Below are 26786 nucleotides of genomic sequence, written 5' to 3'. Positions count from 1 at the left end.
TCATTATGGATATCTTAGCTGCACTTCATGAAATGTTCTTACATTACAGAAATTCTGTGTCTGTGTAGAAATAATGCCCTGCAGAACTGTTATTAACAATAACAGTAGAAAGGATAAGCACATATGGTCCTTAGTCCAAAATCACTCTAAAACCATAGATATTAAAGACCTTAGCCTCTATTTTTGTTCAGCTTGTTTTTTTATCATACCGTGTAGTTATCACATAGAGGCCTTGTAATTTAGAGAAGGATTTTTATGTAAAGCTTTTGGATCTCAAAGCTGTAAGACCTGTACTCAATATAGTCTTCCTTTTGATCTGAGGGAAAACAGCAGTTTCTTCATTTTCAGTGTGTTGTCTGAATCACTAGGTATCTGTTTTCTTTCTGTTAAATTAAAAAGCAGAGGATCTTCAGAACTTGGTGACTGACAGCATTCTAAATACCTGGGGTGTAGTTAAATGACAGCTTGAATTGAAGGGGAGCAGCCCAACTGTTGTGAACAAGCACTTAAACTACAGGGGGGTTTGACTTATGAGGTTTCATAAAACCATTTTGATACGCACTAAATGAAATAAAATATATATGGCCAGTTCCTTTTTTAGGAAATGGAGGTGATGTTTTGTGACTGGCAGTATTCTGATGGCTATGTGTAGATGAAAAGCAGATCAGAGTTAATGATCTCTAGGTTTACCATGTACACAGCGATATAGTAATCAGAATATTTAAACTGAAAATTAAAGAAAAAGGGGGTTACTGTTAGGGAAAATATTTGTGCTCCATTAAAGTTCAGGCCTTAATACAACTGGCTTTTTGCTTCTTTTTAGATGGAATCTGTTGGCTACTTTTTTGGAACTTTTTAAATATTATCTCAAATTGCTGCAAAATTAAAATAAGGTCGTATTTATTATCTTTATTTATAGTAACCACTTAAAAGCTTCAATGTGCCAGGTACTCTGTAGACAGATACTATAGTAAGAGACAGTTTCTTGCTTTAAAGACTGGCAGTCTAATGTAGGAGAGAACAAAATGGAATAATGTAGAATGGAGGAAGAAGAATTGGGGTGACCACTGTCAAGCAAGGAGTTGGAGCCCTAATGCAGTCCCAGATCCAGGTGACAATCAACTGGTCAGTGGCGGGCAAGGACTGCACTGGGCCTGGTTCAAACTCCAGTGTGGTCCCAGATCCAACTGACAGGTGATTGTCAGCCAGTAGGGACTGCACCAGGGCCAGTTCCCAGTGTGGTCCTCATCTTGCCACATTTCGGCTTAAGGTGAAACAGAAACCAGCCACAAAGGCTGCTTGCAGATGTTAAAAAACCAACCAAACAAAAATGGTGCTTTACTTTAAACTTGGCACATTCCCATATCTAGCCCACACATTCCCAGAAGAGGCAGTACCTTAGTTGGATGCAGCTCACCCGATGTCTGTATAGACCGGGCACTTTACTGTGACTTTTTGTTACTTTTATCTAATGGCTGATTGAATCAGCTTTAGGTAAAAGTGCCAAAAAGCCCTGCTGAAGCGCCCAGTCTATACAGAAGTTGCAGAACCATGCTGACGTAATGCACTGCTTCTTACGGCAAAGCGCCTTTTTTGGGTTTTTTTTTTTTTTTTAAATGTCTTCAAGCAGCCAAAAATATTACACATTTTGTGTTACATTTTTGTGGCTCGTTTCCTTTTTTTGTGGTACCATTAAGTGCTTGACTGTATAGCCTTACAGGTTTCCCTCGATTTATGCAGGTTCTATATATGCATATTTACTCTTATGCAATGAGCATTTTTAGACCCATAATTCATTATATGCCAGGTAGATTTGCTCTTATGTGATTGGCATGGGCGCCCTCACCCCCAAGCAGGTAAGTCTGTGGGGGGAAAGGAAAGGACCGTGGGGCTGGGGCCCCACTCTCCCCATCCCTGACTGCAGCAGCCCTGGCGTGCCCCTGGATCTGCGTGTGGGACAACAGGCTGCCATTGCAGGGTGGGGCCAGCAGTGGCACCATGCTCGTCCTGGTGCTCGGGGCATGCCAGGCCAAGTACTGGGAAGAGCCTGGTGCCACCGCCAGCCCCAGCCTGCTGTTGGTCTCGTGCATAGATCCTGGGGCACATGCCCCCTAGGAAGAGCCCGGCACAGCCCAGCTGCCCTGCCCTCTCGGAGCATGGAGCAGCAAGAGCCGCCCTCTCCCCCTCTGCACCCACTGATGGTTCTTCTGTAGCTGGTGCTTGCTACTCCCGGGGCTGCTGCAGCAGGGGCTAGGGTGAGTGCAGACAAGCTGCGCCGTGCCCCGTGCCACCCAGGGCTCCTCTTTTTTCCACTCACCCCAGCCCCTCCTGCAGTGGCCCTGGGAGCAGCTGACACCAGCTGCCTGCACCAGGGCACGGCTCAGCTCAGGAGCTGGGGTGAGTGAGGACAGGCAAAGCCTAGGTGTGGGGGGACAGGCAGAGCATGGTGCAGCCCAGTGGCTGCAGGCAGCTGGCATCACCTCCTGGAGCTGCTGCAGCTGGGGTGAGTGCTGCTCTGTTCCCTCTGCTCTGCTCCCTTGTGCAGCCTCAGGAGCAGCACCCCTCCCCACGCCCCTTTTTTAGTCCCAGCCTCACTCCCTCTCTCCCTCACCCCCATGGGAACCTATCCCTATTTCTTACATTATAAAGCGGGTTCATTTTATGCGGATTTGATTTATGTGCCATTCCCTGGGAACACATGTACCACATATATTGAGGGAAACCTATATTACTATTTAAGAGTCAATTAACAGGCTAATTGCACTTTAAGTGTAATGTCTGTCATTAGTCTGCCAGGGGTCCAGTGTCTACCAGGGGCTACAAAGTTAGTTATAAAAAAGAGTATCAGACCATGTTGTATTACTAGAGTTATGATTTATACTGTGTTATGGTGGCCCCTGTTACCTGTCAAATTCAATAACCCACATTCAAATTCATGAATTAATATAGTTATATTCTATCTTTTCCAAACACAGAAAAATCCACTTGATAACTGAAAAAATGGTACCAACAAATTTGTATTCTAAAGAGATTACAAATAGAGGTTTTTGGTTTTTTTACTTGAAGCTGCCATCATTCTTTGTTTGTTTGTTTGTTTTTGCTTTTAAGTGCATGAACATGCTAACTTGTTAATGGAAGTATTTCCTTGCATATTTGTCACATTTCTACCCCTTCCATGTTGCTTTACCTTTTCCAGCAATAAAGTTAACTAGCATTATTATTTAGTATGTAATTGTACAGAGTGTATGAATTTAGAAGTGATTAAAGACTTGTCTGATCACCTCTTTTTGAATGAATAACTTTATCTGTTATCTCTTTTGAATCCCTTTTTTAAATTGTTTGGGTAAGTGAAGGTCTCTGAGACAAGTTACTAACAACTGACCAGCGTGGGTTTCAAAACAAAGCACAACACAAACTATAAAGTATTAACATTTGTCCTCCCTTCATTTAAATGTATATTGTTATGCTTCCATTGGGCATCATATATAAATGAAAAGGCTGAATGTTGCAGGGTGGTTTCTTAATTCAAGAATAAAACTAATAAGATAAATATTTTATTTTAATATTTAAGCTTCTATTTTTATATTCATGAGTGTTTATTAAAATAAGTATTAAAGAACTTGAATGGTTCAGAGTGTGGCAATGAGAATTAGAGTCTTTTATTTCTAGGTCACCAGCTCAACAACCAATCCAATAGCTGTTCAGTATTGGATGTAGGTTCTTGTTCTTTCCTCAGTTCCTTGTGTACAGATGACACTGCTGTAGTCACTCCTTTATTTCTTGCGAAAGAGAACAAAAATTGTATAAACCAAACAGATCGAACTTTATTTTATTCTCAAGGTCAGAGTTGAGATCAGATAGCTAGCTATACAGTGCTTCTGCTACTAGTGGCATCTTTTTTTGGAGCTAAATACAATTCTTCATTCTTCTGAATGGTCAGTCTAGCACCGAGGGGGGGCAATTATTTTGTCTGGAGGGCCACATATGGAATTTTGGCAAGCTGTTGAGGGCTGCATTGGTAGCTCTGTCCCTTAACAGGTGCCCCACCCCCCGACCACCATCTTGGGACTGGAAGTCCTGCCTCCTAACCCCTGACCTTTGCCACCCGAAGCCACACCCCTTACCCCTGGAAGTATGTCTTTCAGCAAGGGGGTTTGCTGTCTCAGAACCAGAAAATTACCAACTTATATTCTAAAAATTAAACATTTACTACAACATTCATTAATTTGATTAAAATAAATATTTTTGTCTTGATTTACATGTGTTTGTGTAGTGCACCACTTAGTTCCTGGCTGCATTGCCAGACTGCAAGATGCAGCAGGAACTGGTCTGGCATGGCCCAGCCCCGAGGACTGCGCGGATCTGCTGCTGCGGCTGGTGGGTTCTGCCACCAGCTCCGGCTGGGTCCTGCTGCTGCTGGTGCCTTATCTTTGACCAGCAGCCAGGGGCAGATAATAATTACTTCTCTAAATTTTTTAGGGGCCCCACAGGCCAGATAGAATGGCCTGGCAGGCCAGATGCAGCCCACAGGCTGTATTATGTCCGCCCCAGTCTAGCACCTTTTATGAGTGCAAAATTTGTTTTCAGAAAAGATTATAAATAAAAAGTGCCCAAATAATAACTAACTGTTTCTCTCATCAATAATTTTTAAGTGCCTTCCTTTTATCAGAGTTAAAATCACGGAAGCATGTGATTTTATTCTGTTTATTTCATAAAGGTAACTTTGTAATTACTACAGGAAATGTAAGTATTTCTTGGAATTGCGTTTATTTTGTCATGGCTTTATTCAGGAGCATGTTTGCCTTTAGTCTTTTGGTTTTATCATATTAACAATGTTAATGTATTCCTCTCATCTCCCCAACGCAAAGCTTACCTACACAATCCAAAATCTAGCATGCTGACACCTAGACTGAGTTCATTTGTATTTTAATAAGTTCAGCATAAAGTAAATCTCTGTGCCCTGTCTGGGGGTAATGAAATGAACCTTACATTATTGAAAAAGAAACTGATTGTGCTATTTTTATAGCGTTAAATAGACCACTGATGACCCTTTAATAGATTATGAGGAATTACATTAAAGCTGCCTTGATAAAGGATTAGTGTTTATTAAAGGTTATTTTTGATAGTGTTACTAATAGGAATGGATAATAAAAAAGGGTGGTTTGGGGTTTTTTCCCTAAAAAGAGATGCATACTTTAACATTTCTTGTATATTAAAAGAATATACTAGTTTTAGAGAAATTCTGTATATTTTGGTTAGAGAATACTGCTGGAACCAATAATAGGTTTCAAAATGAAGAATGTTTTTAAGTGCAGTCTTCATAAGTACAATTATCACATATATAAAAAGACAATTCATCTCTACTGTCTTGGTGGATATGTATGTGTATAACAGTGAAGGAAGAAAAAACTGAAATAAGTCTATGATTAGTCTCATACTATCCCATCTCTCATGAATAATAGTGCACTAATAAAAACCAAGATTTTCTTGAATAAATCGGATATAGTCTTACTTCATATTGTGAAATCAGACCTGTATTTCATTTGCCCCTAAAGCATTGAATAATTTACAAATGTAGAATGTTCCATTACTGCAACAACTGAAAGAAAATAGAATTGTATCCATAAATAAAAAAACCAGATGAAGAACTACAGATTTGCTCCTTCTTATTTCATTTTCTAAATGTTCTAACCGTTGCTTTAGTTTTATAAATTGGGTTTCCATACATGTTATAGGTGATGGTCCAAATATCTGAAGGCTTTATCTAAGATGCCAGAGAAAAATGGTCGAAGTCTAACTAGGTAGAAGTTGCTCCTGAGAGAGTTTCTCCCAGGAGAATGGGTGCTTGTACACTTCCAGCAGCTTAACTCTTCCCAGGGATCAAAAGGAGTTCAACCATGGAGTTAAGTTCCTGTGCCTTCCAGAGATTGGTGTCACCCTGGTCTAGAGAAGGCACATAGAAGTTAGCTGCTTCCACCCGATCTGTTGATCAGAAGGGAAAGGGAGGGGAGGGGAGGAGCAGTTGCCAACTGATGCTTGCCAGCTCCTCTCACACTGGGGACCCTGGAGTGAGAAGGGAGCTGGGGGATTGCAGCACTTATCCTTCCATGTCCAAGATTGAGCAGAAGGAGCAGTGCTGCAACCTGCCTGCTTCTCACACCAGGGACTCTGGGAACAGGATGTCAGCTCCATCTGGCTTCCCCTTGCCCCCCCTGCCACTCCCACCGGCTATCTTTGGGCAGCAGAGGAGGGGATTGCAAAGCCCTAGGGGCTGAGAACCAACCCAGAGAAGCTATCCCTGGCCTGATCCCTAGCCCCTAAATGTTAAATGCCACATAGCTAGATAGTGGGGGCAGGACTTGCAAAGCCAGGGGACTTGGAAACAGGCTCAGGAAGGCTATCCCCAAGCCTGGTTCCCAGCCCCAGCTGTTTTTTTCCTTGTTGCTTCCTACTGCCCAGCTCTGGGTAGCAAAGACATCCTATGGGAGTGCCAGGAGCCCAGCAGAGGAGCAGCCCCCCTGCAGCTCCTTGCCCACTCCCTAGAGTCCCCAGTTTGAGGAGCAGGCTGAGGTCAGCAGGGAGGGGTTGCAAGGCTGCTCCTCTGCTCAGTTCCCAACTACTGGAAGGACTGTAGTAGCCACTGGTCCCCATGCTTTTCCCAGACCAGTATCACCCAAGTCTTGAAAAGGTGCAAGGAAGAGGGGAAGTGGAGAAGTTGCAGGCTGTCTGTATTGCATATATTGCTCTCTCTATCAGCATCATTTCTAGTAGTGGAATTGTTCCACCACTAGAAATGGACACCTGTATGTAGCTACCAAGCATGGAAAACATTCGGCTGAAATGATTAAAATTTGGCCAAATTAAAAATCAAAACCAGGATTTTATAATGGAATGGGTTGTGTAACCTACTCCACCTATAGTATGCAGCAGGCATCCATATGTGTGTTTGTGAATAAGGGAGGAGTCTATATAGTGAGAGCAGTTCTTCACGGTGGGATTTAACTTCTATTTCAAGGATAAATCTCCTTTTTAGTAGAAATGGAAGAATTTCTGTGCTGTCTTTTACTGTCAGTATTTTACAATAATTGGTATACTGTATTATTTAGTTAGCTTTCATTTTAATAGGAAGTAACTGTGTGTGGTAAATAGTGTTGTCTTAATGACAGTTGATACATTTATTATTTCTTACTCATTTAAGTTATTTTAGAAGTTGACTTCAAAATTTTTTTCTGGTCGATGAAGTTTCTTTTACTTACTGAATTTGATAAAATGTTATGAACCCAGGTTCTCTCTTCCCTCTTAGTTTCTTCTCAGGGATCCTTCTCACAATCTAGCTCTACCTTATTTTTCTCTACATTTATTAAACAAAAAGTGATGCTTGTCTGTCTGTCAGTAAGGACTTCATAAAGTCTCTAGGCTCTCAACTCCTTCTAGACTCAAGGTAGCAATCATTTCTTGCACTTTGTATTTTCAATTCAATCTTTAGTATGTCAGCTCATCTTTCTTCCCGGAGTCCTGGTAACAACATTGAGAAACCATATTACAAGTTAGTAATTTTTCTTGTGTCTCATTATCTGCATTGGGAGGCAAATTGTTGTTGACTCCAAATAGGAAGTTCTAATCATTTTAATAAGCTAAGAAAAGACAATTTTCAAAAGAATGCATTCTAAAAAATGTATTGCATAGAATACATACTTCATTTGTATGAAAATCGTCTGAGTATATACCAGACAAAACATTGCTATTGATTTTCCTTTGGCTGATAATGTATAAACTTGAACATGTCAGTAGATGCTATGTTCCTAAGTGTTCTCAGCTACTGTGAAAAGCAACACTTGGAAAAAAAAAAATTAAATTGTTGCAGTTGCCTTTCAGTTCTAGCTGATAATAGTAATTGGTCCAAATAAATGTTAATACACTATTTTATTTTAATAAATATTTAAAGAAGAGAAAAGTAGCAAGATTTTTATACACTATCTTTTTCTTTTCATTGATTATTTTATAAAATCTCTGCTTAGTGAAGCATAAAATATTCTGAAATGTAAGTTGATTTAGAAGATACCTTTAAAAAATTGTAGAAATAGGTAGACCTACCAGACATGGAAAACTTTGCAGGCATTAATTAATCCTCCCTACAGTTCTCTGAGGTATTCTGAAGTAAATTGTTATTTCTGCTTTAGAGATGAAGAGACTGAAACAAAAAGATATTAAGTGGCCCAAGGTCATACACATTCCTACAGCCCAGGATTAAAACCCGAGGCTGATCTATATAAGTATGTAAGGCAGTGTCAAACGAGAACTCTCCCAGTTAAGCCACTTTTGAAATGAAATATGATTACATTCCATGTTAAAAAATGTTCGTAATTTGCTTTTGACATTTAATACATAACAATTAGGACTGTTATTTCCGTGCACAGTCTTTCTCTTTTGTATGGCTTACTGCTCACTGTCAAATAGGGAATGGACTTTTATTAGAGCACAGTTCTGTTTTCAGATCTAACAAACATATATTGCTGATATTCTTTTTTTTTTGTAGTTATGAGGACACTAAGGGATCTAGACATAATTGAAAGCAATAAGCTTTTTTATAAATAGCTTAAAATGCATATGTAAATAATTACTTTTTACAAGTTTAACTTCTTTTGTTAGTGAATGTACACTAAGTAATATACTGAAGGAATATTTTAGCCACAGCTAAAAGCTGCCGTGAGAGAGGAGGGATTGGAAAATTCTGGACATGTCATGTTTATCTTCCCCCACAGCATCATTCTTTGCCTCTGTGAGACAGGATACTGAACCGTAGGAATATATTGTTTGACCAAGTGAATGACAGTTTTTATGTTCTTAAGAGATCTTCAGTTTATTTACTAGATTCATAGAGTTTAAGTTGTAAGGGAGCACTAGATTATCAACTCTGACCTCTTGTATTAATAGGAGCCATAGATTTTTACATACTTACACCTTTCTGCTCAATAACTTGTCTGACTAACAGCATATCTTTCAAAGGTATCCAATTATGATTTAAGACATTCCATAGTACTTTGTTCCTCATAGTAAAAAAAATAATAAATTATGCCTACTTTCTAATTTTGCCTGACTTTATAACCAGAACCAATGGCTGGAAGTTACTTTTTGTACTGATTTCAGTGCCCTTCATACACCATATTATTCCCCTTGAAGATCTGTATACTTTGCATTCAAGTCAAAGAGATTTGATTTGTATCAAAAAGCTTTGATCAACTAGACAGCTAGTAAAAAACTGAAGGAGCTCAAAGGTATTTTTGTCAAGATTTTGAAACATTTTTGTGACTTTCCTGTACTGTCGCTTGTAGGTGTTGTAGGGCTTCGGCCCCTTCTTGATAGGTGCCTAGCCCTCAAGTGGTGTCAGGGTGAGAGGGCTCTGGTCCTTCTCTCCTGCCATGTCTTTGTTCTTCATTGGGCAGGCAGTTCCCTGCAGGTGGCCCCTGAAGTGAAGAGTTCTCGACCCTGGTCTTTCCTTGTGGGGCTCCTAACCTCCCCTTTTCCCCACCCTTACCACATCCACGGCCTAGGCAAATGCTGCACCCTGCAGGCCTTCCCCTGGATGATCTTGTCTCATCCACACGGCCTGCCTTGGAACGGGTCAGGTCTTCCTGGCCAGCACAATCTTCCCCGCAGCTGGACCCTCAACTTTGGGCCGGCTTGGGCAACTAAACTGACTAGGGCACAAGGGTGCTACAGTGCAGGTCTAGGCAGCAGGCAGCCCTCGCACTTCAGCACTCACGTGCCCCAGCCAACCCCAGTTACCATCAACGCATGCATTAGGAAAGTAAATTACTCCGCCATAGGATAGTATCATCTCCTACAGTATTATTATATGGCAGAGTCGATAAGCTTACTGGACCCTGGTACCAGTGCACATGTAGACTGTGACGCTTTACTGTGGAGCTAATTTGTTCATTCCGTAGTAAAGCACGTTTGTAGATGCATCCATGCATCCAGTGTGGTTTTATTTTCAGGCATAGATCTCCCCTGGCTTATAAATCCTTTTTTGACTTACTGCTTTCCAGAATACAGTCCCCAGTGGCTCAATGGATGGCTTGTCTTTGGACAGACTAAAGTATATGGCCTTTGACCGTATTTAATTATATTAAATTATGAATCGCTTTCCCATTCCATGTGGGTTTGCCTTTGGCCATATTAAATTATATTGTGGTCATTTGATCCAAGCTCACCAAATAATACTGATCATTCTTTGTGAATGTCCAATTTTTATCTTTTCCACATATCTTAGCAGTAATTTTCTATTTCCTTCCAGATCATTGATACAAATAGTTATTTGCTTGATTTGGGGGTTAGTTGAAACGCTCTAGAACAGTGGTATTCAAGCTTTTTGGCCCTATGAGCTAGACAAATGGTGCCAAACTGGTTCACAGGCAGAACTGGGCACTGTGGAACAGGTGCCTGATCCCCTGCACCTGAATCAGGCCCTGCGTAACCTCAGATGGCCCCCACAGGTCAGGATTGGACCTTGGTGCAGCATACTACCCCTGCCTGTCTCTATGCACCAGATTCGGTTCCCAACCTGGCCCTGTCTGACCCAGTGTGCTGGGATTGGACCCCATGCAGCAGGATCAGACCCTGGCAGTCTGCACCACCCTTGCCAAGTTCAATTTGCTGGGATTGGGTCATGAGGCAGGATTGGGCCTGCGCTTCTCCTGCCCATTCTTGCCTGCTGAGATTGTGCCACATGCCAAGATCAGACCCTGCAGCCCAGCACCACCTGTACCCAGTCCTGCGTGCTGGGATTGGGCCCTTTGCTTCTCTGCATGCCCAATTTAGAATGCAGGGCTTGGGAATTTCCATGGGTCCAGAAATATGACAATAATGAATGGTGGCACTGCTCTCCTGCTGCCAAAATTCTGTAGTCACCCTTGGGGCCAGATGACCCAGCATTGGTAGCCAGATCTGGCCCATAGGTTGGGGGTTGAGCATCCATGCTCTAGAAATGCTCCTGTTGATGTTGGTGATGGTAATGGTCACAAACTGGTGATGGCTATCTCAATTGACCAAGACCTTGTAGCAGTGGGATAGCCTGTGTTTCCCAATGACCCTCAGAGCTATGTCACCCAGGGTCTTACATTCCTGGTCACCCATTGTAAACAGGACTCAGGGGAGGTTCTAGACAAACCACAGTACAACCCCAAATCCTCAGTGATGGATCAAGTGGAAGAAGATGTCAGGATCTCAACAGCTGTAAAGATGGAAGAAGCCTGCAGCAAGATGGAGGTTCTCTGTCATCTAGGGTTCTCCTTTACCCCTGGGCCTGGATCTCCACTGCCAAGATTGTGCAGTTGCTGTTTATACCCATATTAAACATGCAGATTCCTCACATTAAACAAAAATCACATGTAGGCTTTTACCACAGGAAACAACACGCTCTTCTGTACCAACCTCCAAAATCCCTGCGGCAGTGGACCAGTGGTGATAGAGACAGGACAAGTGAATCTGGCAGTCTCCAGCCACAAATATGCCCACAGGTGGTGGTAGCCTGATGAATGTCTTGAATCTGGGTGGAAAAAAGAGTGCATGTCAGCAGCTGCTACCATGAGTGAGCAATCCTGTCCAGGATTCCACCTCCTTGCCCCACATGGGGAAGGGACTAGAAAAGGTGCCCTAAACCTAGGCTATCTTACCTGCTTCTGGCTGGATAACCATGTCCAGTGGAATCACTTTCTCTGCAGTAAAAAACATTGTAAGAATACAATGATTTTTTGCAACATGGAACATTTGCACCCCAATGAATAACCAAGACGACAGATGACCGGAAAGAACTGGGAACTAATCTCTAGGGAGCTAGTGAGATATAACATTGACATTGAAGCTCTGAGTGAGATGAGATGACTGGATATGGAGCAGCTGAGGGAAGAGGGTGGAGGCTACATCATCTTTAGGAAGGGGATACGAGCCCAGGACAGAAGCACTCATGGGGTTGGCTTCACCATCAAGGATCAGCTTGTCAGTCAACTTATAGAGCTCCCTATGAGCATAACAAACATCTTGTGACACACCATCTGAAGCTCAGTGTCATCAATAGGGACCTCAGACCCCTCCTGACTGGTGTTCTCCCCATCAAACTCTCTCACCTGCCACAATTTTGATTTTCTTTTGTTAGGGAGTTGGTCCCATGGAGAGATTGCTCCATGCTAATGGAAAGAAGTTTCTTCCTGGGGCTCCATCTTCCCTACACCCCACTCCACACCTTGATCATCACCTCTGGTGGGTGTTCTTCTGTAGGTTGAGTTGCTCTTTAGCCTGCTATGCCTATTTTCCTGGCAACTTAGTCACTCTTTGGTCAATGCTTACCAGGGAGGCTGACCTAAGTCCTGAGTCTACAGGCTTCAAACCAGTCTTAGGGCTTAGTGCCTTGAAGGAAGGCTCCCTTCCTTGTACTTCTAATTCAAGGTCCTCCTTATTGACCCCACCCCAGTGGTCTAATTTATATCAATCTACAGAAGAAAATAACAAAACAATGAAAAAGAAGGGGGGGGGGAAACAAACCAGGCACAGTCCCTTTAGAGCTGTGGAGCCCTCCGTTTGTCCCAGTATCAGCCTTCCAGATCCCTCAGTACCTTTTTCCAAGCGCTTACTGGATCCATCCAGCTTCAGACAGATGACCCTGGGCTCCCCACCACAGTACCACCTTCTGTGGTGGCCCTCTGAACATGAATCCTTCTTGCCACATGCCTCCCTACTGCAGAAGTATGTTGGTTGGTGCTGGTAGGAGGGACCTGCAGCATCTCTGTCTCCAGGATGCAGCGGTCTCTCCCAGGCTGCTGGTCAGAATTACTTTCCTGTGTGCAACATCTACCAATCCTAATGGAACATTTGCTTTGGAAACGCTGTCTACCACTCCTCACCCCCACAGAGACTCTCCTCCTTGCTGGGGTAAATATAGGGGAATGACCTCTCTCCCTGTCGTCCCTGTCAACCCCATGCCTTTCTCTTCACACTTGGCAACAACCAGGACACCACCATTATCAGCACATATACCCCAGCGCTTGATGCTGGCGACGATGTCAAAAAACAGTTCTACTCCAACCCTGACCACATTCTGACTAATACTTACAAGGAGGACAAGATAATTCTCCATGTTGACTCCAGCACCAGAGTTGGACATCCTTTGGTACTTCGAAGTGGCACCATTGAGAAGAAAGGAGTAGGGAAAGTGAACTCCAATGCCATCCTTCTCACGAGCAAATGAGAACATGGTTATGTCATTATGAACACCATCTTCAGACAGAGTGACAAATACAAGACCAACTGGAGTGACAAATACAAGACCAATCCTATTCCTTTCTTCTCAATGGTGCCACTTCAAAGTACTACCAGGAGTGACCAGGAATAACGGTCACAAGCTGGCAGAGGGTAGATTTAGGCTAGATACCAGGAGGCGCTACTTCACAATCAGGGCAGCTAGGATCTGGAACCAACTTCCAAGAGAAGTGGTGCTGGTTCCTACCCTGGGGGTCTTTAAAAGGAGGCTAGATGTATACCTTGCTGGGGTCATTTGACCCCAGTACTCTTTCCTGCTGTGGCAGGGGGTTGGACTCGATTATCTGCTCAGGTCCCTTATGAGCCTAGAAACCATGAAACTATGGAGATACCCTCATTCTAAGCACTGACACCTCCTTAACTATGTTACTGTTAGAGCATGTGAACAAATGGATGTCCGTATCATGTCAGCAGTGCAAGGAACTGATGACTGTTGGACACATCACTGTTTTGTCAAATGCTTTATGAACATATAGCTTCCTCTGAAACATCCAAAATAGTCAAAAGCAGTGTGAAGGACTCTCAACACCAAATCTTTTCATGACCCGAAGGTCTGTAACGATTTCCAAAGTGTGTCTGTGGAAAGCTCTATCTACCTGTCCACAATTGAAAGCACCATTGATGAACTCTGGGAGGATTTAAAACTCTTGTCCAGCTGGCCTGTGCAGAATCCATTGGCTATATCAGCTGTTGACACCAAGACTGGTTTGATGAGAACGATGCCAGATCCAAGCCCTCTTCAGCCGCAAGAGAAGGTTCATTCTGCTTGGCTAGTTGAAACCTCATTTTAGCAGAAGGAGATGTATCAGCTTTGCAAAGCTTAAGCTCAAAGGAAAATGTGGAAAATCCAAAATGAGTAGTGGCAAGATGCATCCATCCCCAAAAGGGGATCTCTTGCCAGTCCTTCTATTGTAGAAGAAAGCTGGTGTACCATCGAGAAAATCGAGAACAACAGGACTACTGGACCCGATGGCATACATGCTGAAATCTACAAGGCTTGCTGCAAGGAACTGGTTCTGTGACTCCACAAATTTATTCTTTGAATTTGGAACCATGAAGAAATCACTGAGGAACTGAGCAATGCCAACATGATGACCAACATTCCCTCTAAGCTGTGCAGTGTGTGTGGCCACACAGCTTAGAGGGAACGCTGATGATGACTATCTTCAAGAAAGGAGATAAGTCTGTGTGTGGAAACTATCAGGTTATTGTCCCTCTTTCCTCAGCAGGGAAAAATTTTGCCCACTCATCCTTGCCTGACTCGAGTGGTGCTGCAACCTCAACCAGTTGGCAGCCCATTTTGAGGTAAAGTGTCTTTCCCCAAAGCAGAAAAGAGAGAGCAGAGGAAGGAAAAGGAGGAAAATCCTATGCTATGGCCTACTCTGCCCCGCAGAAAGTTCTGCAACTTCTGCAGATGGGTCTGTGGCTCAAGGATTGGACTCTTAAAAGTCACCAAAATGAGCTATGATAGCAGGCATATCCTTCTGAACTGTCTATTCTCTCTTCCTGGGGAAGTCCTGCCAGAATCTCAGTGCAGTTTCAGACCATCCCATGGGGCAATTGACATGATCTTTGTTTCCCCCCAGATCCAAGAAAAGTGTCAGGAACAAAATTAGGGCCTATATATGGCCGTCATTGACCTCACTGAGGCCTTTGATTCCATCAATCATGAAGCCTTTTGAAAACTACTGGTGAAAGTGGATGTCCTGAAAAGTACAGTAAGGTCCTGCGGCTTCTCCATGACCAAATGATTTGGACCATCCTATGTATTAGGTCAGATACGGATCAGTTTGTCATCCAATCTGGGGTCAAGCAAAGATGGATCATCTCCCCAACTCTCTTCTCTCTTTTTTGACGGTCGTCTTGGTTCTCATTAAGAACTGCCTTCCTCCTAGAATTGACATAGCATTCCGAACAGATGGTGGGCTCTTCAATCTGTGATGTATTCAGAACAGCCATTCTTGACCTTCAATATGCTGATGACTGTGCCATCCTTGTGCATGCTGAGGAAAAACCTCCAGACTGCACTGGATCTCTTCAGAGAAGCCTTCTGAGCTTTGGGTCTCTCTCTCAACAATGAGAAGATTAAAGTGGTCTGTATCAGCCTTCTCCAGGCCATGAACATGACTCCTCTTCACAAAATGACTATTGAGGGAAAGACCCTGGAGGTAATTGAGCACTTCCTCTACCTCAGGAGCCACCTCTTTCAGAGTGAACATTGATGAAGAGATCCAGCACAGGATCAGGTGTGCAAGTGCCTGCTTTGGAAAATTGCCCCAGCGTGTCTTTATTCATCATGATCTTTGGAAAGACACCAAGATTCAGGTGTAACATACAGGCTTCATCCCCACCCTCCTCTATGGATGTGAACATGGGTAACCTACTGTCATAATCTGAAGAGCCTGGAGGGGATGCCTGATTCTTGACTCCCAAAACAAGTGCTTTACTCCCAGTTTAGCAACAGCTGAGATCTCACAGTGGACAGAGGAAACACTACAAGGTTACACTGAAGGCATACCTCAAGGAGACATCAAGAGCTGAGAGGAGCTGGCTGTCAACTGATTCCAGTGGTGCTGCATCCTCAACCAACTGGCATCCCATTTTGAAGTAAAATGTCTTTTCCTCAAAGCAGAAAAGATAGCAGAGGAAGGAAAAGGAGAAAAATCCTACCTTAAGGCCTACTCTGCCCTGCAGAAAGTTCTGCAACTTCTGCAAACAGATCTGTGGCTCAAGGATTGAACTTTTAAAAGTCACCAAAATGAGCTGTGATAGAGCTCATCCTTGAATTGAGAGATTGCCATTGCCAAGCACCCCTGCTCTAAAAACACCCCTATTGATGGTAATGGTCACAAACTGAAAGTGGTATCGGACCCTTAATATGCCATTCAGCTCCACACCACTCTCCATCATTCTCTTGCTTGTCCACTCAGAGCAAACTAATATTTGGCCTTGGGCCTAATGTCTAAATCCAGTAAACCTCAGTTCTGCTTGTGTCAATCCAGGATTTGTAACTCTAGCAGAGAAAATGTTGCCCTTTTATGGATCATACTCTTATCAGTTTGTATAAAATGTTGTAAGTCCTCATACCCATAGGAGTGACCCTCCTTGTCAATTGCTTTGAAATCACAGTTACAACCGACAATTAGTAGGGGTATAAAAGATGCAAAAAAGATTTATTACACAAGCAAGAAGAATCATATAAACAACAGTAACCATACATTGAGAGAATACAATACCAGAAATAACCAGACAAAACAGAAGTTTCCCTCTGCTTCCCTTCATTACGCACCATTTCTTATATAATGTTCTTATATAATGTCTTCGGGCGTGTTTCCAGCTAGCATCTATTGACGGAGTTCAATGAGAGTCAAGTTTCAAAGACTTTCAGTTAAAAATTTAAAAAGCAAAACCAAATAAAAAATCTATTTTGAAAATTCAGAAGGTGAAAAGTAGCTCTATGTGAAATAACAAAGAACTGGCTACACATTTATAAAGTAAAAAGGAATTTCTATCCCATTTTAAGCCTATTTTACAACTCAGCCCAAAAAACAAAGTTAGTGCGATGAGCCTTCATAAAAATGATAATTGAAAAGCATTAAAAACAATTGGAGGCATGTTCTGTTGCATAAGGAAAAGAGAACAATATATATTTTTATTTCTTCTGAGCTATTTGATAATTCATAACGTGCTTAATTCACAAGAATGTTGCATAATTCCACTAATCATTCTTTCCATCTGCCTTCCAAAAATGTGTCAGGATATTATTGAGATCAGTGAACCATGAGCCAATTTTCTTTGCAATACCTGTGCAGTAGTCAGCAAGACCGTAAAGTGCCTTGTGAGATATTCAGCACTCTCGCTGTGTGATATGCTAATTTTTAACAACATTCCAAACACTCTGCTCTGTTTCATATGATTGAATTTAGACTTCCTCACTCAGCTGGAGTAAGGCTTCAAACGTAGTAATTGCCTTTTTGGTTGTTTCTTAAGTAGGGCTGTGATTAGATTTATATGGAAGGTGGCAGCAGCTCATTCAGCTCAAAGAAGCCTCCATCAGACACAGTGATTGAAAGATACATAGTGATGAAGCTGTTCTGTTTTATTAGATTTTACTTTGGTCATATTTCTAACAACAAAAATTGAAATTAAATCGAAGTTCTGATTCATGTAATATTCATGTCCTTATGAAAAACAAAGGTAGCACAGCATAATTTTAACAAAACTTCCAGCAGGGTTACTCGGAGGGTGTGCCTACAAAAACAGAGCATGCTTAAACAGACTTAACAGAGCTTAACTAGTTGTGTGGAGATTGTTACTGTGAAAGAAAGATGAAATTTTGCTTTGCAAATCAGTTAATATTCGAAGGAAATGCTTATCCCAGGCGGAGCTTTCTATCAATGTTCAGATGGGAAGAAGTGAATTACTATGGCTAAATGACAAAGGTTCAAGATGTTACTTGAGCTAAACTGATATCTTTCAACTCTAAGGATATAATATAACAGAGAATGAACAATGACCAGATTTTTGGAAATTCTCTCTCTCTATATTACAATAAAGTCTGTGATGAGATTAGTAAAGGTGCTAGGTTAACAGGAAATACCATATTTATCTGAATGCGAGACTTTGAATCCATGACTGAATTTAAAACTCATGATCTCCTGTCTGCTTCCCCCCATGCCACAATGCATGGCCTCTCGCACGCTCCCTGTTACCACCATGTGGTCTCTCCCCCTGCTGCACAAGGTGTCTTAGCCCCACCCCTGCAGGGCAGCTCTAGTTGAATGGTGAAGAAAAAACCTGATCTTGGATGCAGTAAAAGAAGCAGGGAAGATGAGTGTTGCAGAAAAGCTAGGTGATGACTTCAGTGCTAAGCAAATTAAATGAAACAATCATTTAAAAAGAGCATTATAAAAGGTGTAGTTTATTGCAACATAAAAGGGAGTGAAAAATGAGATTTGCAAAGCAAAAAGAAAAATGTGATCTGCAAAGCAAAGCCGTACCTTGCTAATCTGTTACAATTGATTGAAAATATAAACAAAATAATGAATAAAAGGGTTTGACATAATTTACTTGGGCTCTCGAAGCCATGACAGTCACTTAGAAAGAAACTAAGTGCTATTATGGTTAGAGTCAAAGTTATTGTGTGGAGTAGAAGCTTGCCGAGAGACAGAAATGGAAAAACTAGAATAAATAGTTGATTTCTTCATGCCAAAAGGTTAATAATGAGTTGTTTAACAGTGGTTTTAGTGATGTAGAAAGGGATAAGAATGGAGGTAGAAAAATTTCACATTAGTTATTTAGGTTAGTCAAGAAAGTTCAGAGAGAGACAATACAGCTAGATTTCTGAGCAATAAAATCACAGATGGAACTATTGAAAATTCATAGAGCACAATGGAAGGAAGAATTTGAATGATTTGTGTTGCTTTTTGGTATCTATTTTGGGTTGTTTGTTTGGATTTTTTTATTTTTAAATGCTGAAGTATAATATTTTATTTTGAAAATTGCCAAAGTTTAATAATAAAAATATGATTTAAAAGCTTTAAACAGTTAGGTCAATCTGAACTATTTCTTTTTGTGTTGTTTTGCTGAAGAAATCAACATTTTTGTTCCACTTGACATGAAACAGGTGGGTTCTTTTCTTCGTTTCTTTTTGTTTTCTGGTCATCAGTTTAGTTATTCTCACAGGTCTGTTTAACTTAACTGTGGTCAAATTACTAAGGACCTCTACTTAATGTGAAGTAGCAGTTAGAAAAATGAAATATTAGGATGCATAAAAAATAATATAGAAAGTAATACTGAAAGTATTAAAAACCTGTTATCAGTGGCAAAGTCTCACCTGGAGAGTCATGTTTGCTTCTTCTGACATTATTTTTAAAAAGCCTAGTAAATATATTGATCATTTGGGGGGGGGTAGAATTATTAAAAAATTAAGAGAAAAACTTTTATATGAAAAAAGGAAAAGATTGTGACTTTCTAAGAAAGGGCATGAATATGATGTGTAAAGTAATCAGTGATACAAAGAAGGTAAATCTGAAACTCCTAATTACTCTTTCTAAAAATACAAGAACAAAAGACAGTTAACAAAACTGAATGTCATCAATTTTCAAACTGATAAAAAAGGAAGCCTTTTTTGCATAACTAGTCTGCGGAACTCATTGTCACAAAATAATTGATATCAAGAGGTTAACAGTATTCAAATATTCAAAAAGAATCGGACATTTACTTGTATAATGAAAAGATCCATCATTGCATTTAGAACACCTAGTTTAGAAGGAACAGGACAATACAACCATTATTAGAGAGAGAAAACTGCAATATAGGACCCTGTGCTCTAGTAAAATGGGGCAGTTCCTATATTTCTTTCTGCTTTGGGTGAAGTCATATATATTCCCAACAGTATAATTCAAAATCCTGTTTTCTGTTATTTTGACCAGCCAGCTGATGTTCAGACTTAAATTAGAGACTACATTCATACTTAAATTCAAGTGACAGGTTCTGGTTCTGTGGAAAGGGAAACTATGATATGGAACTGGAGAGCCACTTGGAATCTTTTAGGTCCTGATCCTGCAAGGTATTTGAAGCACCTGAGGAGTCCCACTCAGTTCAGTGAGATTACATATGCACTAAATCAAGCATGTGTTTATGTACCTTACTGAATTAATGTTGACTTATTGATGCCCTCTCTAAATGGGAAATTACATCTTAAGTGTTCCATTCCAGGATCTTCTAACATTTGTCTTATCTGCTTACTTCTTCCATCCTCAGAAGTCATGAGTGGTGTATCTGCCATCTACATTCAAAGTTAATACGCCTTTTTCTTTTTTTGGATTTTGCCCTAGGCTCCAGCACTACTGGTTCCAATGCATAAGTTATTTATCAAAGCCTCTTCAATATTGATCTCTCAAATGCATTGTCACCACTTCACACTGAACTTCCTTCTGTTGCATTCAACACTGTAATCAAAACTATTTTTCTTCCTTTCTACAGAATCAAGTATTCTGACCATTTTAAATTTTTTTTAAAGTTCAATTGACAATCAATGTATCAAGCCATTGATGGGTAACTTCAGCTTAGCTTGATAAAATGCTGTTTCTTTAAAGGGAACACAATGTAGATATTATCTGTCTTAGAACTTAGTCTTTTAGGGCATTTATAGACATGCTTTGGGGGGTGGGAAGGGAGCCCTTTAATTAGCATAGCTCTGAGAGTTGCGCTAATTAAAAGTGCCTGGAGTGTCATATGTATCAGTGTCCCTGCGCTGAAAAAAGGCAGCAGGGTGCTTTACAACTAAAGCTCATTGAACAAGCTTTGAAGTGCCCCAGCACCATTTTTCCGTGCAGGGACACTGATACATGTAACGCTGGACTGTGCTGGAGTGCAGTAATTACCATGCACTATAATCTGGGTGCATCGGAGCAGCATCCCTGCGCATGTATAGGAGTCTTTAGGGTATAATACCTCTGGGCACTTTTACATGTGCTCCAGGGGTTGGGGGAAGGTGTTTTAATTAGAGCAGGTCCAAGAGCTGCTTTAATTAAAGTGCCACCACATTTCATGTGTCAGTGACCCCACACTTGAAAATGGCAGCAGGGGACGCTAAGTCCAGCACCATTTTAAGCATGGGGACTCTGATACACAAGCAATTGCCACACTCCAGTAGATTCAGTTAATCAAGTCTGCTCCGATGAGCTGGAATTCCAGTGCATCAGAGCAGCCTTGGCACTTGTGTATAGGTGCTCTCCATTGTGAGGTTCTAAGAAAATGCACATTAGGCTGGCTTAATGAGCACTAACTAAAGCGTGCACTTTTTAAGTCATGCTTAACACACATTAGCCTATTTTAATGTGCATTAAGTAAAAAAACACTTTTTACATGTTGCTTTAATTTGCATTAACATAGGCTAATGTGCATTTAAGTGCACATGTAGATGTGCCCTTAGAGATTAGGAATTCTCCTGATATTCAGAATTTGGCCTTCTAAGGTATAGGTAGGTAGCCAGTAGCCTTCAACCCACAAATATACCAGTATTCCTGATAGCAGTTGTTTCATTTCAGGTAGTGAAACGCAAGTTCTTGCGTTTGGTACTTTTGGTACCCTATTTTACAAAATGTGGAGGTTTGCTGCAAACCTATTTCACATTCCTTCTGATAAAGATGAAGGAAGTCACTTTACTTGAACTTATCACCTTTACCAATCATTTTCCCTTTGATTTTTTTTTTTTTAAATAAGTAAATTAAATCTTGAAGAAATCTACCCAACTTGGTGATTCATTTGACACCAAGGAAGTAGGTATTATTTTGTGTACCACTTCTAGAGTAATATGATGAACTCTTCATTTTTTCTGTTAGGAACACTTATTAGGTTTTATAAATTTGTCTTCATACAAATCCTTCTTTATTTCTGAACTTCCTTTAATACTACAATATCTTTTATAAGAGGGAGTGACCAGTAATGAAATTGAGGGTAGCCCCCTGATTTATGTATATTATTTTTCATATTTTATACCCCATGCTGTTTCTTAAGCATCCTAACATTTATTTTGCTTTTCTCTTTTTTTCTGCAACTGCTTATTGAGTAGAGATTATCACTGATATGCCTTATTTTCTGAGTAGATACAGTAAATTTACAAAACAATAAGGTGGTTGACTATTTCCTCCAATGTGCATTACTTTGTATATATTGACATATAATTTTATCTGTTGTCATGTTCTGCTGCCTTCAGCTCAGTCTGAAACCTTCTAAAGTTCTTCAGTGTTCTCTGGACTTGGCTAACTTTTTGCATGAGCTATAAACTGTGCCACTGCAGTGCTCACCATTTTTTTTCCAGTGCATGAAACATGTTAAAAAGTTTTTGGCTTAGGTGAAACTTTTATGGCACCCTGGTATTTATGTTTTGCCATGATAGAGATTGCCAACTATTCTTTGTTTTCTGTCTCTTAGCCCTTTTCTGATCCATGATGCATCTCTTCCTTTTACCCTACGACTGCTTAGCTTATTTAGTGGCCTCTTGTGAAGGATATTGTGAAAGGCTTTTGAAAATCTAAATAAATTATGTCAAATACTTCCCCTTTTTCCATTACCTTACAGATGTGTTCAAAAATTGTATTAGATTGGTGAGTGATGGTTTTACTTTGCTGAAAATGTTCCAGTTTAAGCCTTACCATATGATGTTTCAAGCCCTCGTCTATATTTAAAAGAGATGTGATTTTTCTACTAACTTAGTTATGCCACTGTAAGTCCTTGCATGATCTCAGTTATAATAATAAAATTATGATTATACTGTAATGGCCATACTAGAAGAACCAGGGACAGTACTAGAAGTTTAGCGATCTCTAAACTAGCAAAACCTTCCTTGTATAGTTAAGTATTTTCATTATCGCAAGTGTTGTATCGTTCTGTTTTTAATTATCTGTTCGACCTGTTTGAACAAATGTAGATTTATACAGATTGAAACTGATAGCATAAAAAGATTTAGACGCACCTATTGGAGTCATGAATAATAATTATTTACAACTGTGTATAGCTTGTTCCAGTACTGTTTTAAAATAATTGAAAATAACCCTCATTTTAACCACCATCTCCCAATTAAAGTTCTGCATCTCATATTGTTACTGCTGAACCTTAAAACTGGTCTTGGTTAACTCCAGAGTATCAGTGAAAACTTTTTAGTAGGTTGCCTTTTAATCATGCAATAAATGTCATGTTGCTAGGGCTTTGTCACAAAGGTACCAAAATTAATTTTATATACAGGACAGTTATAACTGAGTGAATTTTTAATTGCCACTTTTTTACGGAATAAGACAGGGATTCCTTATTCTTACTTACACTAGCTAAATTTGTTTACCAGTTACCTTGCATAATGCTTGCCAGTTATGCTCTGATCATTTTAACTTTTAGACTTCCATAAAATAATTTATTTATAGTACCAAAAGAATGTTTTTCTGATGGTTTGTTTCTGATGGCTTAATTTAAAAATAATATATCTGAGCAACTTGGAGAATATACTATTTCTCTAGTGGTCCAGTTAGCAGCTCTGACTGTGCTACTCTGACAACCACTGCACACAGTAACATCTTCATTAAGGTGATGATCAGACTAGAAATGCATTTCTAAATCTTCTTAAGTATATCATTCCTTTGGAAAAGGAGATAGAAGAAGCAACCATTCCTTTGGAATGATATTGCTTTTTCACCCAATGTTGGATCATTGCTGTCTATTTTACTATATGGACAATCATTTTAATTTATTTTTTATTAATTTAGCTTTAAAGAGTATTTAATGTAACTACAGTTTTGTCCTAAAAATGATGCCCTATCCCTGTTCTTGCCTTTGCATATTAATCTGTGTTTGGGACCCAATACGTGTGTATAAACCAATTCTGTTGTAGTTAACATTGATTAGACAGAAGGTGCATACTTGCATACAAAACCATGTGCAGATTGTGTTCGATTATTTGACTTTCTCCTACCCTTGATTTGCCACTTACTTGAGAGAGTAAGTTTTTATAGGCAGGGAACGTGTATTTCTCTGTTTGTAGAGCACCTAACTCAGCACATCCCTGGTCATGTCTAGGTTTTGTGGGCTTTACTATAATATAAATGTAATAATGATGTACCAGAAAATGTGACCTACACTGCGAGTTGTGCCTATGCCAAAAGGATTACATGGTTACAATTTTCTATCATCCATTTCTTGGTGTGTGAAATAATATTTTTTATATATTTTGAAAAGCTCAATTTCATTATGAGTTGTAAGCCTGCCCAAGTAGAATTAAATGCACAATAGTAATATGTGAAAATGAACAACTGGTATATTTAAGCAGTTACCCACTCAAGAATTCTCTAGTTTCATTCTTCTGAGAGAGGTTTGACAACAAAAATTGTGTAATTTTAATAAATTTTTCTAAATATAGTTTTTTAAAAAAGGGTTTCAGTGAGCCTCTCCATTATCAACAAGTAGAAACTTCTATTCTGGTGACCCATGTGGAATGTTTTGTACCAGTGCTGATATTTAAATTGCTATTGAAGTGGAATATTGGAATCATCCTGTTATGTATTTTATTATAGGTGAAGCTAATGACAAGGATGTTCAGGTGGTAGAACTTCCCATTGTTGACAGCTTACATCCACGACCACCATATTTGCCATTGGCTGTCCCAGAAGACCTGGCTGATAGGCTAATTCGTGCCCATGGGGATCCTGCGGTATGGTGGGTCTCCCAATTTGTCAAATATTTGATTCGTCCGCAACCTTGGCTAGAAAAGGAGATAGAAGAAGCAACCAGGAAACTCGGTTTCAAACATCCAGTTATTGGGTAGGCAGTCTATGTTGGCTTTCACTATAAGTAATTTTATATGTATTATGAGTTGTTTTTAGTTAAGATATTATTGTATTGTCTTGCCACAGACCCTCACACCAAGAATTTTTGTGGAAGTGAGGGTTGTGGACAGTACTGTTTAAATAAAATTATTGTTGTCCTTTATTCATTGCACTATGTACATGACAATTGGAAATGCATCTCCATAATGTACTAGATATAAAAGTAGACTCCCTTTCTCCCACATATAGCAATCTCAAATATTCATTTTACACTACTCTGTAAAGGTTGCTTACTCCTCTGTTTTCAGGTGTGCAGCCATACCTCCGTTCTTACCTACTTCTTTAAGTGCTCTGTAGTAATTGTCACCTAGAAGTTAAAAATAATCTTTTCTTCTATGTTTTGGTTTGGTAATATACATTAATGTATATAACAATACCATTCCCATCCTTGCCTTCTATTTAGGCATCAATAAAAGCACACCAGAGCCTGCAAATACCACTTCCTCTCTTGTATCAGGGTTCATAACATTCCTTCTACCTTTGGATACAGGTAAAAGTCTTTAAATAGTTGGGGGGTAGGTCTTTTTGCTTCAAAAGTTCATGTTGTTTGGAGCACCACTTCTGTGGTTTGCTTTGGTGGTAACTCCTTAGACCCCTTGAACCTTAGACCACTTAGAACCTTTCAAAATTAATTTTATCTCTTGTCAACAAAGTCATCGTTCACTAAAGTAGCTGACCTGGTTCTGATCTTCCTATTAAATGGGATTTCTGTGAAGGTTTCATAGTGTTGCCCTGTAATTTAGGCGTGCCAACTATTGATCAGTGTTTGAATTGTTTGCTTTTTTTTTGTTGTTTAAACAGTTTCTTAACAAGTGCACTTTATTTTCCTTCAGCCCATTTGATTTTGGGTGTTTGGGACTATGAGTGTTGTGTCGAAACTCATTTTTACATGCAAAATTTTAAAACTCAAAATAGTTAAATTGAGGACCATTACATATTTTCATTATTTTAGGAATCCCATATGCAACATATGTCATTTCAAAAGTCTGACAAAGTCTAATTGCTTACTCCATAGTGAGTCCAGTATTTTCTAACAGCCTTTTTCTAAGCTTAATATCACTGACTCCTCTACAATTAGGTTTCTTCTAAGAGACTGTGTTAACTCTCCAGAGTTACAGTCTCAAAAGCATAAGATCCATAAGAAACTCCTCAGCTGTTTCATGCTCTTTGTTTTGTCAAATAAAAGTTCAGCCTTTTGAAGGTTTCATATTGTTTTGACCTGTAGTACACTTCAAATGTTTTCAGGATTGTCTCATAGTTAGTCTTTTCTGTTTCTGCCATTTGCAAACTGTTGTACTCAATGTTATCTTCCTGCCTTGCTAGATTAAAAAAATAGCTACTTTAACTTGATCTTCGTTCTCCATGGTTCCACCAGCCAATATAGGGATGTTGAAGCTCTACTTGAACTTGTTCCAGATTTCTGCTCCATTGCTGGACAGCTGTGACTGCTCTTGGAATTGCAGATGTGTCATTTCTTTTTTTCACTTTTTTTATTCCCCACTCTTGCTACCATGTTGGAACAGGCTGCAGGCTGGCAGTGTGGGTCAGTTAGCCAGCTGGCAACAAGCTGCCTGTGGAAGGGGACTCAGCTGGCAGGCAATTAGCAATAATGAGGGAAAATAACTGGCTGACTGGAAATAAAAGAAGAGGAAGAGGAAGCAAGTGGGAGAAACTAGAGGCGGAAATGTTTAGATGGAGAAGGAGGACCCCTTGCAGAAAGAGTACAGAGTGAGAGCTAACCCATGCTGGGCGTGTTGATTTTGGATTGTTTTGATATTTGCAACTAAACCCCGTGGTGCAGATCAACCCTGGGGTTTTGAAGCCGGTGTTGTTGGGACTGGGCTAAAGGTGTATGTATTTGGATTGTTTCGCTTTTGGCTGAGCCCTGGGAACCCAGGCACTGCAGCCTGTGGTTTTGAGCCCAGAGAAAGACTGTGTTACTGGGACCAGATTGAATGGCTCAAGGACTGACTGAAGCCAGGAAACCTGGTCACCTTGCTACACATGTTATTTGGTCGCGTGATCAATAATTCAGAGCCAGAGTCCAGAAACAATTACACAGTTTATTGAAAGTAGCAGACAAGCTTCTTGGGA

The 26786-nt window shown here is 40.3% G+C and overlaps 1 protein-coding gene across 3 annotated transcripts in view; it reads left to right on the top strand.

Moving 5' to 3' along the window:
- The window catches only part of FUT8 (fucosyltransferase 8), a 353615-nt gene that overhangs the window by 303891 nt on the left and 22938 nt on the right, over positions 1-26786 (top strand). For all 3 annotated transcript variants that reach the window (XM_019519217.1, XM_019519216.1, XM_019519218.1), the window contains one exon: positions 24381-24627. In XM_019519217.1, the coding sequence (XP_019374762.1) occupies positions 24381-24627 (247 nt within the window). The remainder of the gene's footprint in view (positions 1-24380; positions 24628-26786) is intronic.

This window comes from Gavialis gangeticus, unplaced genomic scaffold (assembly GCF_001723915.1).
Source record: "Gavialis gangeticus isolate Ggan-Ray unplaced genomic scaffold, GavGan_comp1, whole genome shotgun sequence".
NCBI classification, from domain to species: domain Eukaryota; kingdom Metazoa; phylum Chordata; order Crocodylia; family Gavialidae; genus Gavialis; species Gavialis gangeticus.
The sequence above is the reverse complement of the archived record's forward strand: the minus strand, read 5'-3'. Positions and strand labels throughout refer to the sequence as shown.